This window comes from Artibeus jamaicensis, unplaced genomic scaffold (genome assembly GCF_021234435.1).
Source record: "Artibeus jamaicensis isolate MK-2021 breed Jamaican fruit bat unplaced genomic scaffold, CSHL_Jam_final contig_889, whole genome shotgun sequence".
Lineage (NCBI taxonomy): Eukaryota > Metazoa > Chordata > Mammalia > Chiroptera > Phyllostomidae > Artibeus > Artibeus jamaicensis.
Window position 1 is genome coordinate 2,286,310 of NW_026522005.1, and position 27,988 is coordinate 2,314,297.

Genomic DNA, 27,988 nt, shown 5'->3' on the forward strand with positions numbered 1-27,988 from the left:
TTTGCCCACCCCAGTACCCATACTTACCCAGATATCTCCTGAGTAAATGATGCTTTAAACTTAGATATTATCCAGTTTTGAACTTAGAAATGAGAGAAGTAAACCCAAGAATTATATAATTTGTGTAATGAAGGTATTATGTCTTTTTTTTTGCTATGGATTTATTTCTGTTTTCCTTCCCCAGAATTCATTATGCCTCCTGAATCTGGATGCATGTCTTTCTTCAAGTCTGGAAAGCTCTTTACTATTACATTTTAAAATATTACTTCCTGTATTTTCCTTTCCTTCTGGAATGCCTGTTAGATGTAGTATTTGGAGGTTTTCTATTCATGCTACTGTGAAATCATTTATACCTTTAAAAGGACGTTTGTTGTTTTTGATGCAGCATATTTTATATCCAAGTATTTTTTTGTAAAAGAAGGATTTTCAGCTAACCAAGTCAGCCATATTACCAGAAAGTGGAGGTGCAATAGTACCCTAAATCTGATCACTAATTTAGGGTGATTCTCCAATTCCTCTGCCATAGGCTTCAGAACCGAAGTTCATTTGCGTATTAGACTCCGGCTGGGCATGAAATGTCCTACACCCAACAGTCCAAAACCTGAGTCTCAAACTTGCCGCTCTGCCTATGTTCTGTATCTCAGCAAATGCTGCTCCCATCTGCCCCGCCTTCCAAATTAGAGCCTAATTTCACTTTGAGTCATATCTCTCTTTTGCCCCGAGTGTGTCTTCTCCTCTCCATCTCTGTGCTTATTCTCTAGGAGAAGCTGCCATCTTTTCCATTGGCCTTATCCTAACAGCCTCCCTTGCTGTTCTTTGCGCCTGTTCCTGTTCGTTTACTCAGAGCTTCTGGAATCGTTATTCTGAGTCTTGAATCTGGATATGTCACTTCCCTACCTAGAAAGTGCAGCTAACTTTCTGCTGTCAAGAGGATAGAGTTCAAACTCTTTATGGAGCAATGAAGGCCCTAAATAATTTGCCGCCACTGCCCTCCCACACCTTGTCTCCTGTCCTTGCCACGTTGTATATACTCTCTGCTCCCCCCGTGGTGGTAATGTGTTCCCATGACTTTTTGTTCCAGCTGTTCCCCTGCCCTGAAGTGTGCCTTGCCTCCTTTTACATGTTGAAGTCCAGGGACCAATTGGTTAATGAGGCTGGGACTCCACAGCCAGAGTTCATCACACTCATCTCTCTACTTAAATCTGAATACGAGGTTTGTCACCATATGCCTTGCATTTGTGTACTTGGCTGTATACTTCGATGGAGCCACAAGGTCCTTGAGAACGTGAAACACTGCCTTCTATTCACCTCTATCATTCTACTATCTAGCAAGACACTGGGAGATTAATCCACAGGTGTTGAATTAGGTTGATATAATCCAATATTACAAAAGAACTCTGAAATTTTAGGAATCCATGCCTACTAATTATAGACAACTCTGAAGGATCTAAAGTAATAGAAGAAATTGTATATGTGTGTGTGTTATATACAACAAGGTCTGTCCAGAAAAAGTAAGTCCAGCCATTGTTATATAATGAGAACAGTGTGCTCAACATCAATGTAACCTGGCAGCCAAGGACAGTGGACTGGCATGTGCATGCGTGAACAACGATGACTTCACTGTACTACTCAGCGCAGGTGGTAAATGACGTTGGGTGAGCGTAGGTACTATGTGGCTGTCACATTCAAAATGACTGAGTGCAGCTATGAATCTGCATTGCATTTTTCACTGAGCTTGAACATTCTTCCGTGGAAATTATTGGGATGATTTGGAAGGTTTTTGGGGACAATGCAATGAGTGGAGCGCAAGCAAAAGTGTGGCACAAACACTTTAAAAATGTTTGAGAATCTGTTGAAAGTGGTCCACGTTCTGGAAGGCCTGCAAAAAGCAGAACACCTGAGAATGTTGACCGTGCACGAGCTGCAGTCAACAAAGATTGGTGACTGTGCAAGAACCAGAGCTGATCAGGGGATTCCAAACACTACTGTGTCCGAGATTTGACACAGTATCTTGGCAGGAAACATGTCATGGCAAAATTTGTTCCACAGTTCTGCCACCAGAGTAAAAGGAACATTCAGGTGCAGCTGCTAATGACTAGTTTCAAACCACTACCAATGAACCAGAGTTCCTCCAGAAGGTCATCACTGGAGATGAATCATGGGAGAACTGTGTGAAGTCCCAAGGTGCCTGCTCTGAAGAGGACTGAGACATCGTTGTCCCATGTACAATGTTTCTTGTCTCTTCTTCAATAAATGTCTCTATTTTTCACAGTACATAGCTGGATACTTTCTGGACAGGCTTCATATATATTCCAGAACATCAAATTTTTTGGAAAAGTCATTTATATTTGGCCAATTAAGAGAGAGCCTAAGCAAGTATGATAATATGATAATGCTAATATCAAGTTTTAACCTCCCATCGCCAGCCCCAGTTAAGTCCTCTCAGCATGAATTTGAAGAGTTGGGGAGAGGGGAGAAGTGACCTTCTCTCTACCTCCCAATCAGTCTTCTAGATGAAGCAGAGCAATGGCGATCAGTAACAGACGCAGGTAACCAGGGTAGTAATGCTCAGATCTACTGGATGGCAAGACTAATTAAATATGGGGAGTAAGGAAAGACTGTATGTAATATAAGATTATTAATGGACCTCAGTCTTTTCTTAGGATCATATAAAACCTGCATTCATTACTATTCAACCAACACATTTCTGTACTTACCAAGGCTGAGTCAGCAAGAGGTTGTTTTTATAGTATAATGGGGAAGGAGATTTAAATTATTCCAAGAGAAACCCAGCTTTAAAGACTGTTTCAAAATAACGCTCCCTAAATTTAAAAATGTCAATAATTCTTTTTTTGCTTTGTTTGTAGTGATGAAAATTTTATTTAAAAAGAAGCCAAATTGAAATCAATTAGTGGAATCTAATTTTAATAAAACTTTTTTTCCCATCTCACTTTGGCTATCCATCGTGTTGTGTGATTACTTAATAAGAGATAAGTTTTCAGCTGGAAGCCTTGAAAAATGTCACTGGAGGCTTTTTTTTTCAGGTTTAGATCAAATAAATTCTCAGTTTAATATCCTGCTACAGCTTTGTAGACAGTTTTCTTCATTTCAGTTTATCAGACGACAAATGTTCCTGACACCAGCCTTCACGCCTCACGAAGACCACAACGTGAGGTCCCCAGGAAAATCTTCTGTGTCAGAAACACATGGAGCTGTTAGAACTTCTCACTTAGGTAGCGGACAGTGATGGAAAGTTACAGAACAGTCGACAACAAGGGCGAACCTGATTAAAGGGCATACGATTAGCCAAGAAAAGACAACTAATCTTTCCATATAACGCACATACTCATTGTTAAGTTGTTGAGGGGCTGTGTGGAAAGCCGAGGGCACCCCTGGGACAGGCTTTTGAGGCAACACAGAAAGGAGGACATGGATTGAATCAGCGTCGACCTTCTGGCAGGGAGGGCACAGGTGAGTCACGTGACTCGAGAGCAGCCAAGAGGCTACTTGAACAAAGATGATGGATGTGTGGGGAGCTGATGTGTTGTCAGAGTAAGCAGGATAGGCTGGGGAAAGTCACGTGAGGACACAGGGATCAAATAATGCAACAGAAGGTTTGCAAGCAACAGCTACACACAAACCAACCTTCCAATCCCAGCACCATTTCAGCACAGGGGCTGGGAGCTCCATCTTACTCAGCAGCATTAAGTCTTTCCAAGCTGGCCGCACCTTGATGGCAGGTTAACCCGTCAGCAGAGGCTTCATTGTGCAACAACACTGCTCGCAGCTCTGGCCACGGGGCTTGGGGCTGCCATCCAGGAATGGGGGTCACACTGACACCAGTAACAGCCTTTGACTCCTAATCACTAGCCGTAACATTACTGAATAACAAATGCTCGATTTTTCCCACTTGATGAAAATGGTTGTATTATTCAGTGACTCCTCTGGTTGCAACTTCAACTAGTTTGGCTGAAAGGGAGGGTGCATTAGCTCGTAGGAGCAGGAAGGCAAAGGGTGTCTTGGAAAAAGACCCCAACGGGGACTTCGGTGCTGCGAGCATTCTCCTCTGTGGCTATCATCTGCTTTGTTTAGGATTTTATTTTTGGCTTCATTTCCCAGGTTAGGTGATTTCATAAAATGGAACAATGGTTAGTACCAGCGTCTGGGCTCACAACTTTCCAACTTCTTAACAAGAGAGGAAAGGGAAACTTTCCCCATGGCTCTCACTTTAAAAAGAAACTCACAGGGAAGGACCCTAACTGGCTTGGGTTGGAACACTTTCCACCCCTGTACCAGTCACTGAGCGTAGAATGCTCATTCCTAGAGTCACATCATATGCACACTTTAACTTTCACAAATTCCACTATGAGCATAAAACAGGGAAAATCAGGGGGAAGACAATGGATATGCGTGGGTGATGCTGCCAGCCACTGGGTACACGGTGAGCACGGTGTGAGCCTGGAGATGTGACTCCGCCGTCCCCCAGCCATTCTCAGCTTCCAGAGCTTGCTTTGCCACGGCCTGAGAACCTGGAGAAGTGGTCCAAGGCATCACTTCATATAACACAGCCTCTAAATGCAAGCTAGCCACTGCGCCTGCCACTCAACCAAAACACAGCCATCTGTCTCAATATGGTAGGTGGGTGGGAAGTATCGGCATGGCCTTCATGAAGAAAGGTAGTTACACTCTTGTGGAAGTTTAAAGGATTTTCAAGGACCATTTTACCTGTATATGAACTTCTCCTCACAAGCTGACATTAAAATCTAACCCCTGCCTAGGATTACTCCGATTTCTATATTAACATGGGACCCTGGCTGGTGTGGCTCAGCAGACTGAGTGCCCGCCTGCGAACCAAAAGGTCACCAGTTGGATTCCCAGTCAGGGCACGTGCCTGGGTTACAGGCCAGGTCCCCAGTTGGGGGCGTGCTAAAGACAACCAATGGATGTATCTCTCACACATTGATGTTTCTTTCCCTCTTTTTCTCCCTCCTTTCTCCTCTCCCTAAAAATAAATAAATACAATATTTTTTAAAAATTAAAAAAATGGGTCTGGGGGCCATCTCTTACTCAGCCACAGACAACTCAGAAGCAGGGTGCTTTAGGAGGGGAGCGGCTTCCACTTGGACTTTATGCTGAGAGATTTTGATGGTGGGTTTCTGTCTAAAGGGAAGATTGTCTCCTAGGAGAACAGGGAGGAGCCAGAGGGAGGGGGGACAATTGGGAGGGAACAATTAAGGCACTGGGGGGAGGGGACAATTGAGAGTCAGCGCACTGGAGTGACTGCAGGGACCTGAGATGTGTCAGGTAAGGTTGGATTGTTTACGAACATCTTCCGCCACCTGGCCACCCTTGGAGTCCACTCCCCTCCTCTGCTCCTCCCTGGGGCTCACTTCCTGCCTTTGTAGTCCACGTTAGAGCCCGGCCGCTTGTTAGTGTGCAGTTTACATCCACTTCATCCCCACACTGTTGCTGCCACAGTGTTTGTGTATATCAGCATCTTCCTTCAACTCACAGGACATTTCAATTCAGCTGTAAACATGCTGAACTTGGAACCTCAGCTCTCCCCTCCACCTAGAACCAGGTCAGGATCCCCAGAGGACCCAGAGGAGCTGGGCTCTTTCCTCTTCACCAATCCTGGGACGGCATCCCTAGCCCAGGCTCTGCGCCGCCTCTTTTCCCAGCTGGTATATCCCCCGCAGTGTAGGGTGTGTGCTCCACAGCGTGGACATCCTAGTCCCGGGGGCCACCGCTCATCACCTTTATCCAGGTAAGGTTGCCAGGTGAAAAACTGAATATTTGTGACATATTTCTACCAAATACTCTATACATTGTTGATCCGAAATTCAAATCTCACTGGACACCCAGTGTTTTTATTGGCCGCATCTGGCAAGGCTTCTGTCAATATGCCTTCTGGCCGGCCTGGCCCAGCAGACAGCTGGACGCCCCTGAGCAGGTTGTAAGGTGCCTGGAACGCACTGTGAGCCATCACTGAGGCCCGCACTGACCGAAAGTGTCAGACGCTCATGCCCAATGTCCTCTGGATTTTATACTGCAAAAAGGAACATTTATATTTTTCTAATTATAAAATATATTTATGGCCAAAATTTGGAAAACACCATAAAATAGAAAGAAAAAAAATAAAAGTCACTTTTAATACTAGCACTTAGGTGTAATATACATTGGGAAAATTTCCTCTAAAGTTATATACATTTTATAAGTTTACTAAAATATAAAGTGCATGTGTATGCTTACAGACTTTTAACTTGTTCTATCACTTAAGAGCTTATCACAGGAATTTCCCCCTTGTCCTTAAATATTCCTCCAAGTAGATTTTAGACCCTCCTAGGGACCTGGAATACGGTGTGCAACAGGGCTCTAAATTAATTTCCCTCCCCATAGCATGTTTTCTGAGTGCCACGTTGTCACCCCTCCTTCGATGCTTCTCTGCCTTCCGGGCAGGCAAAGCGAAGGGGAGACAGACCACCGAGGAAGCTAAGTGACCCACGCAGTCCGCCACCATCACCACACCTGGAGAATGAGCTGTTTCCTAAGTCTGGGTTTTCTCCTAAAGAGTGAAAAAGAGATCAAAAAGAAGAGAGGAGGCAAGAACGTCTGCTTCCTTCACCTAGACAATAACCCCATCAAGGAGGCGAGAAAATGGGCCCTGAAGCCTGTTTAGTGGTCCTGCTGGTTTACAGACCGAGTCCACCCCTTTCTGCTTTTGAGGCTCCGCCCATTGAACAAAACACCTCCCAGATCCCTCCCCAAACCTCCAGAGGAGCTGGGGGGGGATGAGTGGGTCTGCTTGTAATTACTGCTTATTTGATTCGATTGTGGATTTTAACATCGTTAACAGGAGGAGGGGATAAATGGGAGTGGCGCCTGCAGCGCTGGGCTTCAGCCGGGCCTGGGCCCGGTGTGTTCCTGGCTCATCTCCCCCACGGCTGGCTGCGCCTCCTCCTTACCCAGCCTGTTTGCCCACACCTCCCCTGGGTGAACTCACGCAGCCAAAGTAGCACTGCCAGCGTGTTTCATTGTATATCCAAATATGTTTCTTTTGCTTCCATAAGCCTAAATGAAAACTTATTTTTGCTGTTGTTTTGTTGTTAGTGTTTTGGAAAAGGCGAGGTTTGTTGTTTCCCTAAATGCTTGCAGAAGCACTGCCCTCGTAGAAACTGTGTGTCACGGAGAAGGAATAAATCATTGGTGATTAAGAATACAATTCTGGGAACCGGGCACAGACCAGCAGCTGCCAGAGGGGTGGGGGGAGAGGGGGAATGGGGGAAAGAAGGGGAAGCGGTTAGTCAAACAACAGGTATGAATGACCACGGACATGGACAAGGGGGGGGTGGACTGTGGGAGCGGGGAGGGCCGGGCCAAGGAGGGCAAAGGGGGGCCAACTGGGCCACTGTAATAGCATAAACAAGGATGATAAGAAAGAAGAAAGAATGCAATATGTTGTGAGTTGAGGCTTATTTTTCCTATTTGCTGTCATTCTGAGGAGATTTGGGGTGGAGAAAATATAAACACACCGAGGATATGTTCCTCCGCGTGCGTGGCTCAGTCCACCGTGGAGAAATGGAAGTCCTCCGCGTCCTCTGGAGTCAGAAGAGAGCCAGGTGGGACCAGCCCCCCCAGGAGGAGGAGTTCGTTCCAGGCTCTAACCCCACACAGGCTAAACTCCGATTCCTGACGTTGGCCTAGACAGGACCATGTGGGCTTTCACAGCTCACCTGGCTGTCACTTTAGGGTTCTCCCGACAGCCAGATGCTTCTCAGACGGCTCTGTGGCTGGTGTGCAGAGAGGCCGCTTTCCCTGGTAGATGGATGTATCCAGCATCCATCATCGTTGAGACTCCTTTCCCAGGAACTCAGAATTTGATTTGTTTCGGGGATAACACCTGTCTGAAGCAGAGAATCTCACCACTTTATCTCTTTTCAGTCCTTTAATCCTAATGCCAGAGCTACAGTATTCATAAATCCATGACCAAGGAAATATCCTCTCCCCACTTGCCAATAACTTCCAAAACACACCCCGCCCCCTCAGAGCCCTTTCTAAGCCGAGCTCACCAATGCACTCTCCAAGGACGCATTACTTCTCACCTCGGTCAGGAACTTGTGGGTCTGGCTGATGACGAGGGAGAGACTTCCCTGTGCCTGATTCCCTGCGAGTGAAACTCGACCTAACAGCATCCCTCTCAGGGCCAAACGAAATAGTACACACGCACTTGCCTAAGAGCCCACTTATGCAAAAACCGCCAGTATGATCCCATAAAAATCTAATTTAAAAATTGTGCCTGCAAATTAAAACAGATAGGGAGTGTGTCTTCCTACCAGAGAACCGCTCACATTAGGTCAGCCCCACCCCTCCCCACCTCCCGAGGTCAGGACTGCAGGCTGTACAGGGTACGGGGTTTATGTTCGTGCGTAGATAAGCAGTTTTCTTCTCTTTCCCTCTGTGCCTGGGTCTCCAGATTTCATTATCAAGAGGCAGAGACCATCAGAGAACTTGGTCAGCAGCCAGGAACGTTTTTTTCTTCTTCTTGTCCTTTGTCAGGTCTTTGTTCCGCCCCTGGCTGCACTCTAACAGAACCACTTACTGGTGATTAAAAGGAGGGGGACCAGGCGGCGGGGCGGGGCCTGCCGGCGCGGGGCGCGGCGATTGGGTTCACCCTCGGGGGGCTGCGCGGTCTTCGGGCGTCGGCCGAGCGCGCGCGCCGAGCCTCGGACTGACCTGCCCCACCCGACGCCACGGAGACGTCAGTGACGAGCAGCAGCCCAGGCTTGGAAACGGACGGACGGACAGGCGGACGGCGTCCAGTGCGCGCGGCAGGAGGGAACAGACACCCGCAGCGCGGACAGGAGCCAGACCTGCAGCCTCCGGACGTCGGCGCCATGAACGACAGCGACAACGCCACTCTGCTCTTCATCCCGTCCTCTCTGCAGCCGGACAACTACACCCTGTCGCCCAACGCCAGCAGCCCGAGCCCCGGCCCGGACTTCTCCGGCGCTCCCACCCCCTCCCCCAGCGCCGGCCCCAGCCCCGGGCTCAGCCTCGGGCCAGGTCCCAGCGTCAGTTTCAGCCCCAGCCCCGCTCCGACTCCGGGGCCCACGACCAGCGGCTTCGCGGGCAGCCCGGGCCCTTCCCCGTTCCCTCGGCCCTGGGTTCCCCACGAGCCCCCCTTCTGGGACACGCCGCTGAACCACGGACTGAACGTGTTCGTGGGCGCAGCCCTGTGCATCACCATGCTGGGCCTGGGCTGCACCGTGGACGTGAACCACTTCGGGGCGCACGTCCGGCGGCCCGTGGGCGCGCTGCTGGCCGCGCTCTGCCAGTTCGGCTTCCTGCCCCTGCTGGCCTTCCTGCTGGCGCTGGTCTTCTCGCTGGACGAGGTGGCCGCCGTGGCGGTGCTCCTGTGCGGCTGCTGCCCCGGCGGCAATCTCTCCAACCTCATGTCCCTGCTGGTGGACGGCGACATGAACCTCAGGTACGGAGCTGTGTCCCTCAGGCATCTTTCTCATCCCAACGCGCCGCGTTTGCAGCAGAGGGTGCAGCAGATCGTGAAGATCAGGAGGATAGGAAGGAGAGAGGCGGCTAGAATGAGGCAGGGACGGGGAAGAAGCGAGGTGGAGGAAGATGTTGGCGCCCCGGCTCTAGAAGTCAAGGCAGAGCTGAACAGGTAGTGTTGCCTTGACTAGACTTGGAAGGAGCTGCTCTGAGGGTCCCGGGGACTCATCTGCAGCGCTCTCGCCACCCTCCCTGAGGGTCGGGCTGTCGGTGCAGGCCCCTGGGAGACCAGGAGAACTGGCCACTCGCCGGAAATGCACACAGAACAGGGCGATTGCTCCCAATAAAGAGCTACCTCATAATGAGGACAACGTGATTGAGTTGAATCCAACAAGTATTCAGCAGCTTTACCATGTCTAACAGGATATTTGGAAGGCTTAAAAAAGAAAAAAATGTTCCTTGCCCTCAAAATCATCCAGGCTTCATAGGTTTTACAAAGCCAGGGGCAGCGGCCCCCCCCCCCCGCCCCCTCTGCCTGAGGTTCGTGTTTCAGTTGGACTTGGACATGCAGCTCACTTGGCCTTCCCCCCAGATGAAGTAGGTTCTCCCCAGACCTCACGCTGGGGACTTGCCGTCGCCCCCGTTTTCCTCCACCCAGTGTGCAAGATGGAGGGTCACCGTGTGCCAGACAGGCCCTTTGGCTCAGGGCCCGTTCTGACTCCTGTTCCTCCCCTTTTCTGCAGCATCATCATGACCATCTCCTCCACGCTGTTGGCCCTGGTCTTGATGCCCCTGTGTGTGTGGATCTACAGCCGAGCTTGGATCAACACCCCTCTGGTGCAGCTGCTGCCCCTAGGGGCAATCACTCTGACTCTCTGCAGCACTCTCATCCCCATTGGGTTGGGCGTCTTCATCCGCTACAAATACAACCGGGTGGCTGACTACATTGTGAAGGTAATGTCACTCTTCTCTTTGCACACGTAACGGAACCCCGGCTGGAATGCTAGGAAGTTTGGGAGAAAGGGGTAAGGAAGAAAAGACGTTGGCAGCCCTTGCACGGATAAACTTAAAAAAAAAAGTTTATGCCACAAAGATAATTTTCACCTTCAAATTTCAAAAAAGCATAGTTTTAATCAAGACACAGATTTATTAGAAACAGCACAAGAGAACTCAGTACTCATATGAGGAAACAGATCATGTGGGAAATAGATGTCAGGGCATCAGATGGAAACATGTCTCATTAACAACAAGTGTATTACAAACAAGCAGGTGAAATAAGGTTACTTTAATCGAACTTGTATAGTATTTTAAAATGCATTACTCTGTTTTTCAACGGCGGAAGTCTGAATAATTCTGTAGACTGCTGCTTTCTAAAAATAAGTTGACACTAATAAGACCAAAAGTAATTTATTTTTTATTTTTTTTAAGATTTATTTATTTATTTATCTTTAGAGGGGAAGGGAAGGAGAGAGGGAGAGAAATATCAATGTATGGTCGCCTCTCATGTGTCCCCCGCTGGAAACTGGCCTGCAACCCAGGCATGTGCCCTGACTGGGAATTGAACCGCAATACTCTGGTTTGCAGGCCCATGCTCAATCCACTGAGCTACACCAGCCAGGGCAGACCAAAAGTAATTTAAAAATTACATCATGGCAATATAATAGAATGCACAAAATATAAACTTCAAAGCACAAAATAAAATTAGATTGTGAGTAAATAATGCAAGCTGTTACTAAATTTTTGTGTTCCTTTTCTCGCAATATTTCATATAGTTTAAAAAAATTTAGAGAGTGAGTAACAGAGGGAGAGAGAGAAACAGATTTGTTGTTCCACTTATTTTTTTTTAATTTTTTTCTAACTTTATTTATTTATTTTTTAGATTTTATTTATCTTATCTTTAGAAGGGAAGGGAAAGAGAGAGGGAGAGAAATATCAATGTGTGGTTGCTTCTCATGTGTCCCCTGCTGGGAACTGGCCCCTGCTGGGAACTGGCTTGCAACCGGCATGTGCCCTGACTGGGAATCAAACTGAGATCCTTTGGTTCTCAGGCCTGTGCTCAGTCCACTGAGCTACACCAGTCAGGGCTTCCACTTATTTTTTTTTTTTTTTAAGATTTTATTTGTTTATTTTTAAAGAGAAGGGAAGGGAGGGAGAAAGGGAAAGAAACATCAGTGTGTGGTGGCCTCTTGCACGCCCCCTACTGGGGACCTGGCCCACAACTCTGGCATGTGCCCTGACTGAGAATCCAACCTGTGACCCTTTGGTTCACTGGCCCGTGTTCAACCCACTGAACCACACCAGCCAGGGCTAACTTATTTTCTAAAGCAATATGAATATATAGAGGGGCTAACTTTTATTAATATGAAAATAGTTCTTTTCTGTACATATATCCAGCCTCAGGTAAAAGTAATTGTGTTCTATAATAAACATATATCTTCTGAGTGTAATAAATATATATGTACATGTAAATATACATGGATTTCATATATTATATTCTTTTTCTATTGTTGTTCAAGTACAGTTTTCTGCCGTTCTCCGCCCACCCCAGTCCAACCCCCAGCCCTCCCCATCTCCCTCTGGTTTCCTCCCGCCCCCACCCGTCATTGTCCATGTGTCCTTTATAATTGTTCCTGCATATATATTATACTTTTTTTTTTTAAAGATTTTATTTATTTATCTTTAGAGGGGAAGGGAAGGAGAGAGGGAGAGAAACATCAATGTGTGGTTGCCTCTCGTGAGTCCCCTGCTGGGAACTGGCCTGCAACCCAGGCATGTGCCCTGACTGGGAATTGAATCGCGATTGTGTGGTTCGCAGGCCCGCGCTCAATCCACTGAGCTACACCAGCCAGGGCTTAGGAGTGGAATTTTTATGTTTCTACCTGATATCTACACAGTCTGTCTTCTGAATGACTGAAATGTATCAGTCAAGATGACACACCATTTGATACAGTCAGTTGTTCTCTATTACAAGTCCATCTACTGTAATAATTCCCAAGCACCACTGGAGACTCGTGGGTGGGAGGTTTTCCAGGAGCAGGTGAAAAGGGGGGGATTGCAAAATTGCAATGGACACCTCGCCTGTTATGTTTACATGTTTCCCCCTTACTTAATCCAACAGTTAGTAATTGCTTTTGATATTGCTATCAATTCTCTGAAGTATAAAGTATTTTCAAAGTGAAAAATATCACACACTTGTTTTCATAAGTTTTGATAACCTGTTACCTCATGTGTTAAATGAGAGCTAATTTCTTATGAAAAACAGGGGTTCTGGTCCAGGAAAGTAGTGTCCATTCGTCCACTCTGCTCACCAGGCCATGTGTGGTGTATTGGGCTCAGTTCTAACTGCTGTGTTGTTAGGGGGCACATTCATGCATTCAGTGCACGCTCCAAACAGTCAAAACTCAAAAATAGCCCTGGCTGGTGCAGCTCAGTGGACTGAGCACGGGCCTGTGAACCACACAATCGCGATTCGATTCCCAGTCAGGGCACATGCCCGGGTTGCAGGCCAGTTCCCAGCAGGGGACTCACGAGAGGCAACCCTACATTGACATTTCTCTCCCTCTCTCCTTCCCTTCCCCTCTAAAGATAAATAAATAAAATCTTAAAAAAAAAAAAAAACAAACTTTAAAAAACCCCTCAAAAACAGACTTTTGGCTGAAAGCCTGGGGGCCGTCCAGGAGAAGAGGAGCCTTCCCCATATAACCGTTTTGTGACCTTTGTAGGCTGTTTTGCAGGAGGAGCCTCCAACCCGCCAGAGCTGTGCAGCGTGGTGCTGGAGGCCTCCTGGCCCTCAAGATCTCCATTTTGTGTGGGCGGTCAGAGTAGACGGGTCTCTTCCAAGAGCCTAGGATTTCCTTGCCTGAATTCCTTTCAGCTGCCTTCTGTATGATGGTTCGTTTATCCATTTTCTATCACTAGGTTTCCCTGTGGTCTCTGCTAGTGACGCTGGTGGTCCTTTTCATAATGACCGGCACTATGCTAGGACCTGAGCTATTGGCAAGTATTCCTGCAACTGTGTACATGATAGCGATTGTCATGCCTTTGGCAGGCTATGCTTCAGGCTACGGCTTGGCCACTCTCTTCCATCTCCCACCCAACTGCAAGAGGACTGTGTGCCTGGAGACAGGAAGCCAGAACGTGCAGCTCTGCACTGCCATCCTCAAACTGGCCTTTCCGCCTCGGCTCATAGGAAGCATGTACATGTTTCCCTTGCTCTATGCCCTTTTCCAGTCTGCAGAAGCAGGGATTTTTGTTTTATTATATAAGATGTATGGAAGTGAGATATTGCACAAGCGAGATCCTCTAGATGAAGATGAAGACACAGATATTTCTTATAAGAAACTAAAGGAAGAGGAAATGGCAGACACGTCCTATGGCACAGTGAAGGCAGATAACTTCATCATGATGGAAACCACTCAGACTTCTCTCTAAACCTGGAGACACGCAGGAGCGCGGTCCTGCTGCAGCATCACTTCCTATTTACAGTCTGTGTTTGTGTACATGGTTTACATAAAGGATAACAATTGGTTCATGTTATATACCTGTAACAGTTTCGGTCTTCCCACTGTAAGGTTGCCTGGGAGTGTCCACCAAGCGTTTTCACAAGTGACCGGTCAGTGTCGTGCAGTGACTCGCACCTGGGACTGCTGAAGCCTGAACAAGTCAAATGTGCTATTAGGTTTTAACCATGACCAATTTCTATGACTGTTTCAAATATGTAAACTCTTAGAAAACAGGGTCTTGGAGATGTAGAATTTTGGTGCACTATCTTATATTAGTAAAAAAAAAAGCTATATTTGTAAAGCATAATTGAGTTTAATGTAATCGTTGTAAAAAAAAGTGTGCTAGCTCGACTTACAAATACTTCACAATGTTGAAATTTGACCCGTATTTAGAAAAATCCCCAAACAGGTCAATTAAACTATATATACTGTTTTAAGTGTCAAACCTGTTTCAAATCAGAAAAAAATATATACATTAATGCATTTATTTGATCTAGTATATCTATTGGTGATAAACAGACAACATTTTTCAGGTAGACAAAAGTATTTTATTTCCAACTGGGGACGGACATGGTCTTCTGTAGCGATGTTAACTCACCGCAAATCAGTTTATCTTGTGGGTGATAGGATTGGAAAAATTTGTGGAATCCCGTTATCTGGAGGGATGATAGGATTGGGAAAATTTGTTGAATCCCTTTATCCTCCAGATAAAGGGATTGGGAAAATTTGTGGAACTACTCTCCACCCTGGAGAAGAACAGTTACCTGGAGGTCAGAGTGTGAGGTGGGGCGAGTCTGAGGGGGCGGGGGCACGTGCTCCGGTGACGAGACTGTCGGCCTGGCTATGGATGTCCCACAGTGCTTTCCCTGCACTTACTGAAAGGGCTCAGTGGGTGGGTAGACTTCTCGGAGCACCTCTGAGATAATTAAGTAACCTATAACCTGAGGTCATAGATAAGCCAACCAAAGCAGTTCCCCAAACCTTCCTATTTTTGCTCACTAGCCAGAGGCTCCCAGCCTCGCTTCAGCTTCCTGGGCGGTGCAGACACCTGGACCAATCAAGGTATGGGGACCACCTGGCTCAGCTACTCCAGGTGAGAGCTCTGTCTTGTTGGAACGCTCTTCGCCTTGGGCAAACGCACTTACGAATCACTTCGTGCATCGCAAAGAAAGCCTCTTTCCAGAACATCTAAGGGTATTTGTGCGGACCGCCGGGTGCGGAAAAGTCCCACACGGACCTGATCAGGGAGCAGCCGTCGCGGCGGGGACGCGGGAACACAGCCGCGGCAGGAAGGTGCGGCGGCGAGCCGGGCTCCGGGCCGCCCCCGCAAGGCCGCCTACTTAAGGCCGGGCGGCAGGCCGCACGACCGGGGCTGCGCTTATGGCTTCCCTGGGGGACGAGGTGCAGGACGGCTACATGTACCCAGCGTGCGCCGCCTACTCGTACCCGTACCCTTACCCGCCCGCCGCCAAGGGCAAGGGCCTGGCAGGCGGGGTCGGCTGGCGGCCCCGCGGCGGGGGCTACCCTGCCGCGGCTTCCTCCTCCTCCTCCTCGGCCGGGGCGGCCCCGCCGTCCTTCCCCGGCTACGGGCAGCTGATGGCCGCTGACTACTTCGACAACTTTCAGAGGGCGCAGCTCATGGCCCTCCTGTCGCAGGTGAGCCCCGGCCTGGCCCCGCGGCCCCGCAAGGTCGGCAGCCGGGACGCGGCGGTGCAGGTGAATCCGCGCCGCGACGCGTCGGTGCAGTGCTCGCTGGGGCGCCGCACGCTGCTGCGCAGGCCCCGCGACGCCGGGCCCCCCGCCAGCCCGGGCCCCGAGGGCGCGGCCGGCTGCGCCTCCTCCCCGCAGCCCGCCGGCGGGGCCCGGGAGCACGACAGCCCCCCGAGCGGCGGCCCGCGGCCCGTGCACTTCCCACGCACCGTCGCGCTGTACTCGCCCTTGGTCTCCCGCCGCCTCACCACCTTCTTGGACGGTGCCGAGGCCCCGGCGCGCGAGCAGAGGCCCGGGGCGCCGGACGCGGAGCGAGGGCCGCCACCCGCGAAGCCCCGAGACGCCCAGCCAGGAGAGGGGTCGGCGAGGAGTGAGCCCCAAGCGCCGCAGTCCCAGGAGGAGGAGGAGGCCGGGGCCGCGGCGCGGGCGAGCTGGGAGCCTCGGGAGACCCGGGCAGCCGAGGCCGCCCCGCGGAACGCGCCCAGGAGCCCGGAACAGCCGCCGCCGGCGCGGGGCGCCCAGGCCGCCGAGGGCGCGAGGTCGTCGCCGCGGAGCCCGGAGCCGGGCAAGGAGCGTCTGCGCTTCCAGGTGAGGCCTGGGGACTGGCGGGGGCGCAGGGGGGCTCTGGGGCGTGGGTCTCCTCCAGGTTCGGGTCCCTGCCCGCTCCGGGCCGTGGAGAGCGGAGGACGTCTGAGGGCAGCACAGCCATCCTCCCTCCGCCAACAGGAAAATCAGTTGTAGCCTGATTGTTTATGGCGATTGCAAAACAGCAGCGCCAAGTTTGGCGAGGGAAACGCCTTGTGACGTTCGTATTCCGAGCACATGTGCTGCCTAACCCTGGTCGTGGGCACGCGGTCCAGTGTTGACCGCGAACTCGGTGGTCTAGGGAGGGCACCCCGCTAGTCGGCAGGTGGACTTGTGGCAGGAGAATTGATTCCCAAGAATCCCACTCGGCTGTCCGAACTTAATGTGGCAAAAGCCCAACAGGCGCCCACCAGAGTTCGCTCACTCCTGATTGTTGCCTGGATTTCCAAGCTTCTACTGGAAGCGAGAGCTACTGTAGTGCCTCTCGGGGTCTTTCCTCTCTCCTGAAAGCACCCCAACTCAAACGCAGTGCTGCTGGTGCATGGGGCTGCTCGGAGGGCCAGTTCACGCCGGCTGAACCCCAACGGGCTGGAGTACCCAGCGGGCGGTGCGGTCCCGGGCGGCGGGGAGGCAGCAGCGGGCCGCGGGAGGCCGGAAGGAGGCCTCGGGTCTCTCCCACTGCGGTCCGGGCTCTGGGCGGGCGCGGGCGAGGGGAGGAGGAGTGAATCGAAAAGTGATGCATAAACTGTGTACGAACTTTCTTCGTTCTTCTGCACTTTAATTTGCTCACCTGTGAAAGTGCTGAGTGCTTTTCCGAGTTCCTTTCCATTCTGAAGGTCTAACGCCAGAAACGTGTTTACACCTAGTTTCTCACTGGGGCAGAAAGAAGCCTAAGAACACGGCCGTGCCACTTCAGTTCACGTCACCCGTGCACTGTGGCTCCTCGGCCGTGCAGATTCCTAGCTCCACTGTGTGGTGGCGATTTAACTAGCAGCACAGAGAATTTGCTTAATCGAGGGTGAACACCTTAAAGTAGTACTTCAGGACGCAGAGTGCTTGCTCCTTCAGCGTAACCACTCCCACATGTGTGTCGTTCTAAAGTCCGACTTTTTCCAACAGAAAAGGCTCCCTGAAGAATCTCGAGGTTTAGAGATCCCTAGATGTTTGGCTTTTTCCCTTGCCTGTTTGAGGGAAAACACCTCCCTGCTCAGTAATTTGCTTTAGAAACCAAGTTAATCTGGCATATAAACTTTTGGGGGCCCGCGGCATGCTTATCTGCTTAATTAAGCCATTCGCTCACCTAATCACTATGGACCCTCCTTCTTTCCTCCATGATCTGAAGGAAGTTGCTAGTTTTAAGTAGCACATAGATCCTCCTCAGCTTCTGAAATGGGTACAAATTCCGATGCCGTGTCGGTTACACTGTGGCATTCTCTCCTGCAGTTCTTGGAGCAGAAGTACGGCTACTATCACTGCAAGGACTGCAACATCCGATGGGAAAGCGCCTACGTGTGGTGCGTGCAGGGCACGAGCAAGGTGAGCACCTCGTGACTGACACCCTTTGATGAAAGTGTCAAAAAGGGTTTTCAAAAATTTTTTTAAAAATTTTATTTATCTTTAGAAGGGAAGGGAAGGAGAGAAACATCAGTGTGTGGTTGCTTCTCGTGCTTCCCCTGCTGGGGACTGGCTTGCCACCCAGGCATGTGCCCTGACGGGGAATCAAACCATGCGTGATCTTTTGGTTCGCAGGCCCAAAAAAGGTTTTGCTTTCAGTTTTTCCTCTCTTGTCACAGGTTTACTTTAAGCAGTTTTGCAGAACTTGTCAGAAGTCTTACAACCCTTACCGAGTGGAGGATATTACCTGTCAGGTAAGTTGAATGTTTGCATTTTTGTGCCTGGACTGGAAAGTGGTGGAGGTGTTTGGTGTGGTTTGTTGAATGTGTTTCCTAAAAGAGGTGCGGTTCCCACGGACCTCTAGGTTTTGACAGCTTTTTGACAGGAGTTTGGAAACAATACTTGACTGGGAAACAGGCCCTCGGTGGGGGGTTTCCTTCTGCCCTTGCAAATCTTGATCATGGTAATAACATTTTAGAGATCAGCACCTCACTTGAAATATGGAGGAATGTTTGCCTCACCTGCTGCTCAGTCTAGTGTAGGAGAAAGCAAGCCGAGAAGTAGGAGACTGTTCTACTAACATGAGGTGGTAAAAGTTGCCTGTTTTGCCCAAATGTTTTTTATGAAGCATATACCTAATTTAATTTATTTAGTATTAGCGTGGGGTTTTAAAGTTTAGTCTTGTCTGAGAGCTTGCAGAAGGAGAATAATTTGAAGTAAATCTAAGTTCTTGAGCTTTATAGGGTTAAGTGGTAACATTGCTTATTTGCTATTCATGAAGCACTGTGCTATGCTGAGAGGCTAAGGTAACCTAAGACGGAGGAGGTGACTGAACTTGCCAATTATCACACAGAATGGAGCCCCACTTGACAGTGGAGACAGCTTAATCAACGCACTTGACTCGGGCTGGATGTCGGAAACATTATCACCACAGGGTGGATCGGGGGAAACGAAGTGTGGGAAACTATTTCGACTCCAGAAATAGAACCTCCAGTAGGGGAGGTTCTAGAGTAGGATGCTTATCCACCCTTCTGTGGCCTCAGCGCGAGGCCATTGGCAGTAGGTTGGGATGGGGTGAGGGCCAAGGTCACTGGTGCCAGTCCTGACTCACAGCTTGCCACTAGCCACTAGCCTTAGACTAGCTTTCCTTGTTTTGCAATACATTTATTTAACTCCTGTTCCCTGTTTACTTGTTCTCCATCCTTCGAGCGCAGGAAAAGACTTCCTGTAAGAAAACAGTTTCAAAAGAAACAACTCCAGACTAAACCATGTGCAACATGGGCCTGCCACAAATGCTTAAACCCCCCGTGTTCGTGACTCTGTCATGGCTACCAGGGATGCACACAGCCAGACTAGCACAGGGCCTTGCTCAGAGTGCAGCCATATATTCAACAACTGTTTGAATGGACTGGAGAACGTGAAGTTCTAGGAAATTACCAAGGGGTTACCTTTTGAACGTGCTTCTTTCTCACTTTGATTTTTCAGAGTTGTAAACAGACTAGATGCTCCTGCTCAGTCAAACTCCGCCACATTGACCCTAAACGGCCCCATCGCCAAGACCTGTGCGGGAGATGCAAAGGCAAACGCCTGTCCTGCGACAGCAGTTTCAGCTTCAAATACATCATTTAAATGAGTGTAAAAGGCCGGTCCTGACCCGGTGCCAGTGGAGCAGACAAGGGAGCTTTTCTCAAGCCCCTTCTCCTTTCGGCCTCTTTCTTCTCCTGAAAGGCTGTTTTTGACAAAGCCTTTGAATAAAAGTATTGCAAAACAATTGCACAAAATCTTGTCTTTGTTTGAAAATAAAGGTTTAGGAAAGCTTGTCCTGTGCTAACAGTCTGGGCCTGTCACTTAAGATGAATGTCTGTTCACTGCATGTGGAGCAGCCAGACTCTGGTGTATTAGTTGCTTGAGGAAAATTCAGAGGGGCTCACAGGTGAGATGCACCGCTTACGTGGGTCTGTGGGGTTGGAGCTTATACACAAGATGTGAACTGAACAAAGAGAAGCCAACTCACCGTGAAAATAAGCATGCTTCTGAAGGAGGTGGAGGCAGAGCCGTCCTTGGTATGTGGGACAGCTGGGGGTAACCCCAAGGGGCGGGCTGGCCGGCCGTGGGTGGGGGATTCAGTGCATCCTGGTGACCTCAGTCTAGTAGGTGACAAACTCCTGGGCCGAGGTGTGGGGTGAGGAGGAAGGCTGTGAACAGAACTGAGTTGTCCTTAATCACAATTTCACAGCTGGGGCTTGGGTGGGGTTGCTAAGGGAGGGTTCTTTAAGATGTTAGATAACTTTGTTAAATGGACTTGGAGGTGGGAGCTCTCTAAAAATAGGGTGCCTAAGGGTACTTACAGATTTTCAAGTGAGTTGACAAAGATCACTGTTAGCCTTTGTTTTTATTGACTTGCAGTTCTGTAACTGCAAAGTGTTTTCTCTAACTTAAAGATTCTCTTCTAAGGGCCCCTAATAGCTTCCTACGTGAGTCCCAAGAGAACAGGCGGGACCCCCCGCCAGAGCTCTCCTGGCCGAGGGTGACACTGCGCCAGAGCCTCAGGCCCCCGGTGGAATTGGGGTTGAGGGCTACTGCCTCACGGTCACAGAAACCACGTCACAGGCACCAGGTGCTCACTGCGCGGTCTCCCCAATTGTGGCCCCTTCAGGTTAACCCTTACTGCCTTAAACGGGCCGTATAAGTCAGTGAACCTACTGGACGCTTGTGTGTAGACAAATGCAAGGAATAAAAACCTAAAGTGAGTATGACGTCTCTAGAGTCCTTAGCACAGGTGGCAAACACAAGGCCCTTGGGACGAATCTAGCCCTTCAGGTTGTTTTATCCGCCCTGACACCTTGTTTCTGCTCTGTGGCGACGTCCAGCTCTTCGTCCCTAGTTAAGGAGCAGTTACATTTATACAGTCCTGAAGTTACATTCGGCCCTTTGAAGGCAACTGGGAGGCCGATGCGGCCCCCAGTGAAAATGCGTTCGACACCCCTGCCTTAGAGCAGTGGGAAAGGCCTTCTGTATCCTTACGGACCTAGGCAGGTGCTGCTGAAAATGCACATTCCTAGGCCACTGCCCCTGTTGAATCTAAGTTAAACATTTAACATGCACCCAGGTGCTATTTATGGAACCAAAGCGTGGAAGCTCGCAGCTGGGCCAGCTTTGCAGTTACTAAACGAACCTGGGTGTGGCCTCTGCCCTCACGGAGCTTCTAGAATGGAGGGCAGATGGCCACTCATTTCCCCATTAAAAAAAATAAATAAAATGGAAGTTCTGCCATATTAATATGGAAGAGTTAACTGTCTGTCATAGAGGATGACTTGGGTAGGTTAGGAAGGGCTTCCTTAAAAAGTGATTTTAGCTGTGCTGAAGTTGGGATGAATTAAGGGAAGCAGGGAAGGAGGCCTTTTCCGGATTGGGTGAACCTGCGCGAAGGCCGGAGCACGAGGTGGCAGCCACAGGGGCGGGGCACTGCAGAGGGCGGGCGCGAGTGGCGGGCTCGACTGGGGGGACGTCTTGGAACTCGTTCGGGTACCGGCATCAGTGAGACTCCACCGAAAGGTTTTAAAGCTGTGGTGGGGCACGATGACAAACACCGTCTCTGGCTGTCCCGTGGATGCCTTTAAGCCCGTGGACGAGCCCTGGGAAGAGCAGGTAAAATGGTGGCCGTGGGGGAGGGGGGTCAAAGAGTAATGAGTGCCAGTGATTTTGTGTGTTGGCAAAGTGTTTCATCCTGACGCCTGCTGTTGACTTGGCTGAGGGTAGGGGTGGGACTCATTCGACTCACACGGCAGTGAGTGGGGTACAAGAGCTACCGGGGCATTTGCTGAGTGAATGAGAGCATCAGGGAGACACCTGCAACGGGTCCTACGAGAAATTCACTGGCTACTAACATGGGTAGTTACACCTTTAATATTGTTTACCACTAATTCTCCTAAGAGCACTAACCCTCTTTTACAGTTGAGGAGAGCAAGGATCAAACTACTGTATTTTGCCGTGAATAACGTGTAATTTTGGCCCAGATTTGAGGGGAAAAATAAGGATGTACATTATACATGGGTAATATTAATTCTGTATCTATAAAAATGTTTAAAAAATACTTTATTTATCTTTAGAGGGGAAGGGGAGGGAAATATCAATGTATGGTTGCCTCTCGCGCGTCCCCTGCTGGGAACTGGCCTGCAACCCAGGGCAACCGTGTGCCCTGACTGGGAATTGAACCGCAATTCTTTGGTTCACAGGCCTGCACTCAATCCACTGAGCTACGCCAGCCAGGGCAGAAATGTTTTTTAAATTTTAATTGTTGTTCAACTACTTTTCTGCCCTTTGCCCCCATCCCAGCCCCTATATGTTTTTAATTCTTTTATTTGTTATTTATGTGTTAAAAGTGTAGCTCTAGAAAGCAGTTAACGATGCCTTTATGCAAAATAATACCCTGGAATATGGTAGTTGTTCGTTTCTAAATATAAATACATAGAATTAAGTTAAAATCAAAGGTTTTTTTCCAGAAAGTTTGGGCCAAAAGCTTTGTGGCGCGAACATCTTTCCCCTACGAGTGAAGGAAGGCGCGGGAAGGCGGGGTCGGGTCGCACAGCCTGCAGTGACGAGTGAGCTTTTCTGAACGAGAGCCCGGGGCTGGGAGCAAATGCTCCAGATCACTGTTATCTCTGGGCGTGGAGAGAAGTGATTCTAACTCCCTTCCTATTTCCTGCATTTGCTAGAGTGACAGTGGATCCCTTTGAAAATGTTTAAGAAGTCAAAAAACACAGTCCTAATTCCATCGACTCTACCGTCTTGTTTCCCCGTCCTGGGTCATGCCCCCCGTGGTGTAGGAGCGGTTCCACAAACCCGCTCACTCGGAACAGTGAGTCTGTTCTAGGGGAACGTGTAACTACTTCCTAAATTCAAGGTGCATTGTAGGTTGCAACCATACCTGTTATTTCATATCACGAGAAGTAGAAAATATTTTCTACATTGTGTTAAAACACTTTGGCCTTGTATTTGAGAAGCAGCATGAGGGAAATTCCAGATTTGTTCTCTTCTGGTGTTATTTTACAAATTAATTAAAAATGATAAATGTAGTGGGCTAAAGAAATAGCTTCTATGAGCAAAAATGAGCTTCTGGGCCCTGATAGGAACTAAATAAGGTGTTCAGCAACTTAGGCATTCGATATACTTGGTCAGTAAGTGCAAACTTTGGATTTAGAGGGTCAGGAGTGGAGAAGTGCAGGTCCCAGGGAGACCCTTTGGCCCGAGGACAGCCTCGATGATGCTGCAGGTGATGCTGCACCTTGACCTCTGCAGGTGCGTTCATTTTCATTACACTATTAACAGACTTAGTTTCACACAAAGAAATGTGAAAAGCAGATTTCAACAGTTTGAAAGGTTCAATTTGTGCAGTCAACTTTGTTCTTCTTTTACAGAAAACTATATTTAAGAGTAATGAAGGTAATTTGAACTGTTTCCAAATGATGCACACTATAATCATTCATCCTTTCTTAAAATACAACACAAACCAACAACTACAATGCTTTTTATTTTAACAAAAGGATAGAAGGAGGGTGAGGAAAAGTAGGGGATGGTGAGCTAGGATGTAAAATGTGGTGTGTCTCTGGACACCAGCCCTCTCTTCCCGCCCCACACCCAAATGCTATTAAATAATTTAAAGGACGCCATTTACAGTACCAGAACACCATCAAAATAATTTCTTTTTATCAGGGTCAAAAAATACAGTGATTATGAATGTGCCGTGACCAGTTACGGAAGTTTATCGGTAACATAACTGTAGTCAGCAGTCCAACGGGGCGCACAGTGCCTCCAGCTAATGCACTTGAGCATAATTACATTTCTGGCAGGGTCCACACCCCCGAGAAAAGGCAAAGCTAAGCATTTCATTTCTACATTCCAAACTCTGGAACCACAGAGCCCAGTTTAAAAGAAAAGTCACAGTGGATAAGAGATGCATATAAAAAATACAAGGTGTTCCTTTCAGATCGGAGGAATTGTGGGACTACATTCATTTCTTTTACAAAATGCTATTTAAAAAAGGACAGAGAATCCAGTTCATGTTATGCTACAGACTCAGTAAGTGTATTGCATGTTTTGGTAGTCAGTCTTCAGGCTTTCTTTCATTTCCCCCACAGCCCCGGGTTCCTTTAGGGTGAAACATTTGAGTCCTGAATAAACATATAAAAATGCATTTGCATCTCTCTTCTTGAATTCTGTAGACTGCGGAGTCTACAAGTCCTATATTCTGCCATCAATGACCACAATGTTCTCCTTTAGCTTTGTACACCTAGTCTTGTATACAGTGCATTGCACAAATGTACAAGAAAAAATACTAGTTTTAATCTATACAGATTCTATAATAATTATGGAGTAAAATAAGTTAAACTTTCCTAATGAGAGGAGCTGACAGGCAGCATACATCTTTATCTTACACTTTAAAGTCTCTGCAGGCGTCTACTTTGGTTAGTCGTCAACAGTCGTAACATAGCACTGATCAGAGAACTGAGCAGCATTCCAATAACGTTAACAGATATATTATTTCTTTTTGAAATACTGGGAAAGCCCAGCTTTAAAATATTATTAAAATGTTCTAACATTTACACACTGTGAAGAGTTAGATCTAATAAAATAAAATTTCTTCAAAAATAATCTTGCAGTGCTCTTTCAGGCATGCTCTGAGACGTTATCACCGAACATCCACACCTTGAAAATATGACTGTCACGTGTTCACACACCCCAGCTCACACACACGCACACACACACAGTTCCTTATACAGACTAAAAAACAAAACACCCACACCCTTATCCCACATGTTAAAAAACATCCGTGGTTTTTGGAAACAGGTTTCTGTGTATGTCTCTCCGACTGGATGTTCTTCGTAGAGATGGGTAGGCATCAACTGTAGATTATGCTAGGAATCCACACAGCTTTGCAGGTCTTCAGCTAAAATGAACCAGCCTCATCTTACCTGCTTCTCAGCATCTCGGTGTCGGAGGCCATTATTGCAGACATTCTCACAATCTGTTCCCCAGAAAGCAACGTACGTACTTATATGCATCACTTTTAGCCCTTTTCTGTTCCACACAGGTTACGTAATTTAAAAATTTCTTCTTCGTAGTAATTGTGGGAGGTATCGGCAGCTGTTAAACAATTAGTTTTTTTTTTCTTCAGATCTTTGATTTTGACATTCTTTGTATATCTTGATACAGTTTGACATGAGTTACACTCATGAGTTACAGATGCTGCCAGAAAAACTTATCAGTGAATTGCAAGGGTTCATAAAAGGTGCTTGTTAATATCCTTAATCGTCTTCAGTTTAGTTTCTTTCTTAAACGCCTGAAGTTTCTCAGAATCCAGTGCTCACCAAATTTCCAATGGGTTTGGCCTGTGCTAGTAGCTGGTATGACTGCACCATGCGTAGAGACTCTCTTATTTCCAGATTAAGTTCCATCAGTTTGTAGTTGGCTTCTGACATATCCAGGTCAGAGCCTATCACTGCAAAGCTTCCTGTCTGGCCCAGCGTCTGGTGATGGAAATATATGTGTAGCAGTGTCTGCACGGGGTCATCCTCACAACTGCCGAAGATATCATTGGGCCAGAGAGACCTGAAGAGACAGAGTAATGTTAAGTCCTGAGACTCACTCAAGCGATTATGAAGATTAACTACATTTCATCATGTTAATACCCATGACAACAAAATTTGTTGTGACTCTCTGAGGATTTTTTTTAAAGATTTCATTTCATTAATTTTTTTTAGAGAGAAGGGAAGGGAGAGAGAATGGGAGAGAAACATCAATCAGCTGCCTCTCGCACGCCCCCAACAGGGGACCTGGCCCGCAACACAGGCATGTGCCCTGACCGGGAATCAAAGCAGGGACCTTTGGGTTTGTGGGACGACACCCAGCCCACTGAGCTGAGTATCTTGTAAGATTTGAGCAAACAGATTACTGAATTTATCCCTGAGAGTGAACAAAATCTAAACTTGGGATTTCAGTGACAGCTGTAAAGAGAACAAAATCATGTTTTCCTTTCACTGAAACCTGCTACAGAATCACCGAATTGAAAACCAAACCCGATCACTGCACCTCCCCGTCTGGGCACAGAGCAGAGGTCTTCGAAGGTGCCGCAGGGCTTTCCCAATGCGCGCACCGGGCTGTTCGGTCAGGGCGCCGACTTCTCTTCCCCAGACTGGCAAATAAAAAAATGACAGCAGCCCACACAACGACGACAGCCACCAAGTGTGAATGAATCAAAATTATACCTAGTTTTTTGTTAGAATGGCCAAAAATGTATTTTTGTGTGTGCTGCAGAGTGTCAGTTTATGGGCGCTGCCAGATGGAAATCGCTGGTGTGTGTGCGTCTCCTCACAAACCCCTTTGCATTTTACCTGAAAGCTTTGACTTGGGCCACGGCTGACACATACTCCTTATTCCTCAGAGTCTCAATTAAAGAATGGATGGCGGTTTCGATGGTGGTCTGTGCAGCTTTGGAAATGGCCACTTCTTCGTTTTCCGAGGCGGACTCTGCCCCCTTGAGCACGCTCTCCAGGTGGGCCAGCTCCTCGGACATGTTGGTGACCTGCAACGAGGAAGGGCCCCTTAGGAGGGTCCACTGACACCCTCAGTGACGAAGGCGCACTTACCCGGCCGTGAAGACACAGTTGGTGGCAGTAGTATTTTATTTGAAAGATTTCCAAGTGTCAAACTTACTAGTTAAGAGCAGTTAATATTTTAAGTTCTCTATTCAGTAGGGATAAATGTTTTAGCCACCAAAACAGTAGTCTTTAGATGCTCTTGGCAGAACAGGTTGTAGTAAGTATAGTAACTGTTAAATGCTAATAAACAGGGCAGGTTGTTGGCTTTAACGTGGTATTTACTTCACCTGGGACAGTAAAAACAAATTTACTGTTATGGGAGGATGGTGAAATTTTTTTTGACAGTAGAAGAAAGTCTTTATATTTTAAAAGGTTACTTATCTAGTGTATTTTATATAAACCCTTATGTGTTATCTTTTTTAAGTTTAACCATTTAAACAGATTAAATCATTTCCCTAAGGACGGTTTTAGAATCAGCGGTTGGCAATGGGGAAAAAAGACTCAAGTCACTATCTTTGAATCTATTCATTCCATGCTTTCTGACATTTAGAGTGCTTTGACATGCTTATTCTTGTGTCTGTTACTAGAATTACAGAATAACAGGAAGTTAAGGGGTTTCCTAAAATAGTGCTTTATCTTTATTGAATTGATGTGCTTTACCAGACTTTTGATTACAGATGATCGGTCGCTGCTGTGGCGACCTTTACGGTCTTGAACCTTTTAAAGCTGCTGGTTACCGACTGTCTTTCTTACTAATAGGTCTGGAGGGAGCACATCACTTCAAAAAAACAATTCTGGTAAAAAAGGATTTGTGATGAGTGACTTCAGCCTTAAGCTCTCCCACAAAGAATATATATGTATATGTACATTTTCACTTTCTCCTGGTTCAGTGGAACATTTACCTCGGCTTCATTTTTTATTGCATTTACTTGGCTGATAAGTTTACTGTAGGCTTGGAACAGAAGTAGCAATTGAAAATGCAATTTGTATAACCTTCGGCAGAGCTCCAATTCCTAGAAATAAATAACAGTGCATTAAATTTAGCTGCAATTTTCCACGTTTGACTAGACCACATATTTCCAATAAATTTGTAAAATAATTGTTAAAATTATCTTGGCATTTATTTTTCTGCAGTAAGCAAGTTAATATGGTGTGAAGCTGATGAAGACCGATTCAAAATTTAAGGATATTGTTGGTTACATAATTCATTTTTAGTGTGAAGCACATTTTCACATTAGAATTTTTAAGCAGGCAATATCTAGGATGCTTTAAAAAGGATTTGTTATGCTTTAAAACTTTAAATTTATATTTCAAATGCATATACTTTTGCGACATCAGGATTGCACTATATTTACCAATTAGTGCTTGTTAAAGCAAAATAAAATTGTATAACCTCTTAGCTAAAAATGAATTCATTTTTCTAAAAAAAACACAAACTTTGTAATCTCATTGAAATGAGACAATGAAATTAAC

General features: G+C 47.5%; 3 protein-coding genes across 17 annotated transcripts in view; 2 read left to right on the forward strand and 1 right to left on the reverse strand.

Annotated features, from left to right (window-relative positions):
• The first annotated feature begins 8,677 nt into the window (after positions 1–8,677).
• Positions 8,678–15,258, forward strand: SLC10A4 (solute carrier family 10 member 4). Its single transcript, XM_037164897.2, has 3 exons — positions 8,678–9,487; positions 10,251–10,461; positions 13,426–15,258. The coding sequence occupies exons 1-3, from the start codon at positions 8,895–8,897 to the stop codon at positions 13,936–13,938; spliced, it is 1,317 nt and encodes a 438-aa protein (XP_037020792.2). The 5' UTR covers positions 8,678–8,894; the 3' UTR covers positions 13,939–15,258.
• Positions 15,259–15,389: 131 nt separating this feature from the next.
• ZAR1 (zygote arrest 1) lies at positions 15,390–19,651 on the forward strand. The gene is made up of 4 exons (XM_037164725.2): positions 15,390–16,307; positions 17,748–17,840; positions 18,098–18,172; positions 19,404–19,651. Exons 1-4 carry the CDS (start codon positions 15,390–15,392, stop codon positions 19,545–19,547), a joined length of 1,230 nt encoding a protein of 409 aa, XP_037020620.2. The 3' UTR covers positions 19,548–19,651.
• A 3,780-nt stretch (positions 19,652–23,431) lies between these two features.
• FRYL (FRY like transcription coactivator) overlaps positions 23,432–27,988 on the reverse strand; it is a 247,593-nt gene continuing 243,036 nt past the window's right edge. For all 15 annotated transcript variants that reach the window (XM_053654987.1, XM_053654985.1, XM_053654986.1 and 12 more), the window contains 3 exons: positions 27,418–27,528; positions 26,309–26,499; positions 23,432–25,526 (listed from right to left, as the gene is read on the reverse strand). In XM_053654987.1, coding sequence (XP_053510962.1) covers positions 25,268–25,526; positions 26,309–26,499; positions 27,418–27,528 — 561 coding nt within the window. In that variant the 3' untranslated portion in view covers positions 23,432–25,267. The remainder of the gene's footprint in view (positions 25,527–26,308; positions 26,500–27,417; positions 27,529–27,988) is intronic.

What these genes read in the sequence shown, in the direction of transcription:
- SLC10A4 (XM_037164897.2), top strand. Translation starts at nt 8,895, where the DNA reads ATGAACGACAGCGACAACGCCACTCTGCTCTTCATCCCGTCCTCTCTG. An exon ending in GACGGCGACATGAACCTCAG is followed by an intron (nt 9,488 to 10,250) that starts GTACGGAGCTGT and finishes CCTTTTCTGCAG; the next exon opens with CATCATCATGACCATCTCCT. An exon ending in TGGCTGACTACATTGTGAAG is followed by an intron (nt 10,462 to 13,425) that starts GTAATGTCACTC and finishes TTCTATCACTAG; the next exon opens with GTTTCCCTGTGGTCTCTGCT.
- ZAR1 (XM_037164725.2), top strand. Translation starts at nt 15,390, where the DNA reads ATGGCTTCCCTGGGGGACGAGGTGCAGGACGGCTACATGTACCCAGCG. An exon ending in AGGAGCGTCTGCGCTTCCAG is followed by an intron (nt 16,308 to 17,747) that starts GTGAGGCCTGGG and finishes TCTCTCCTGCAG; the next exon opens with TTCTTGGAGCAGAAGTACGG. An exon ending in TGGAGGATATTACCTGTCAG is followed by an intron (nt 18,173 to 19,403) that starts GTAAGTTGAATG and finishes TTGATTTTTCAG; the next exon opens with AGTTGTAAACAGACTAGATG.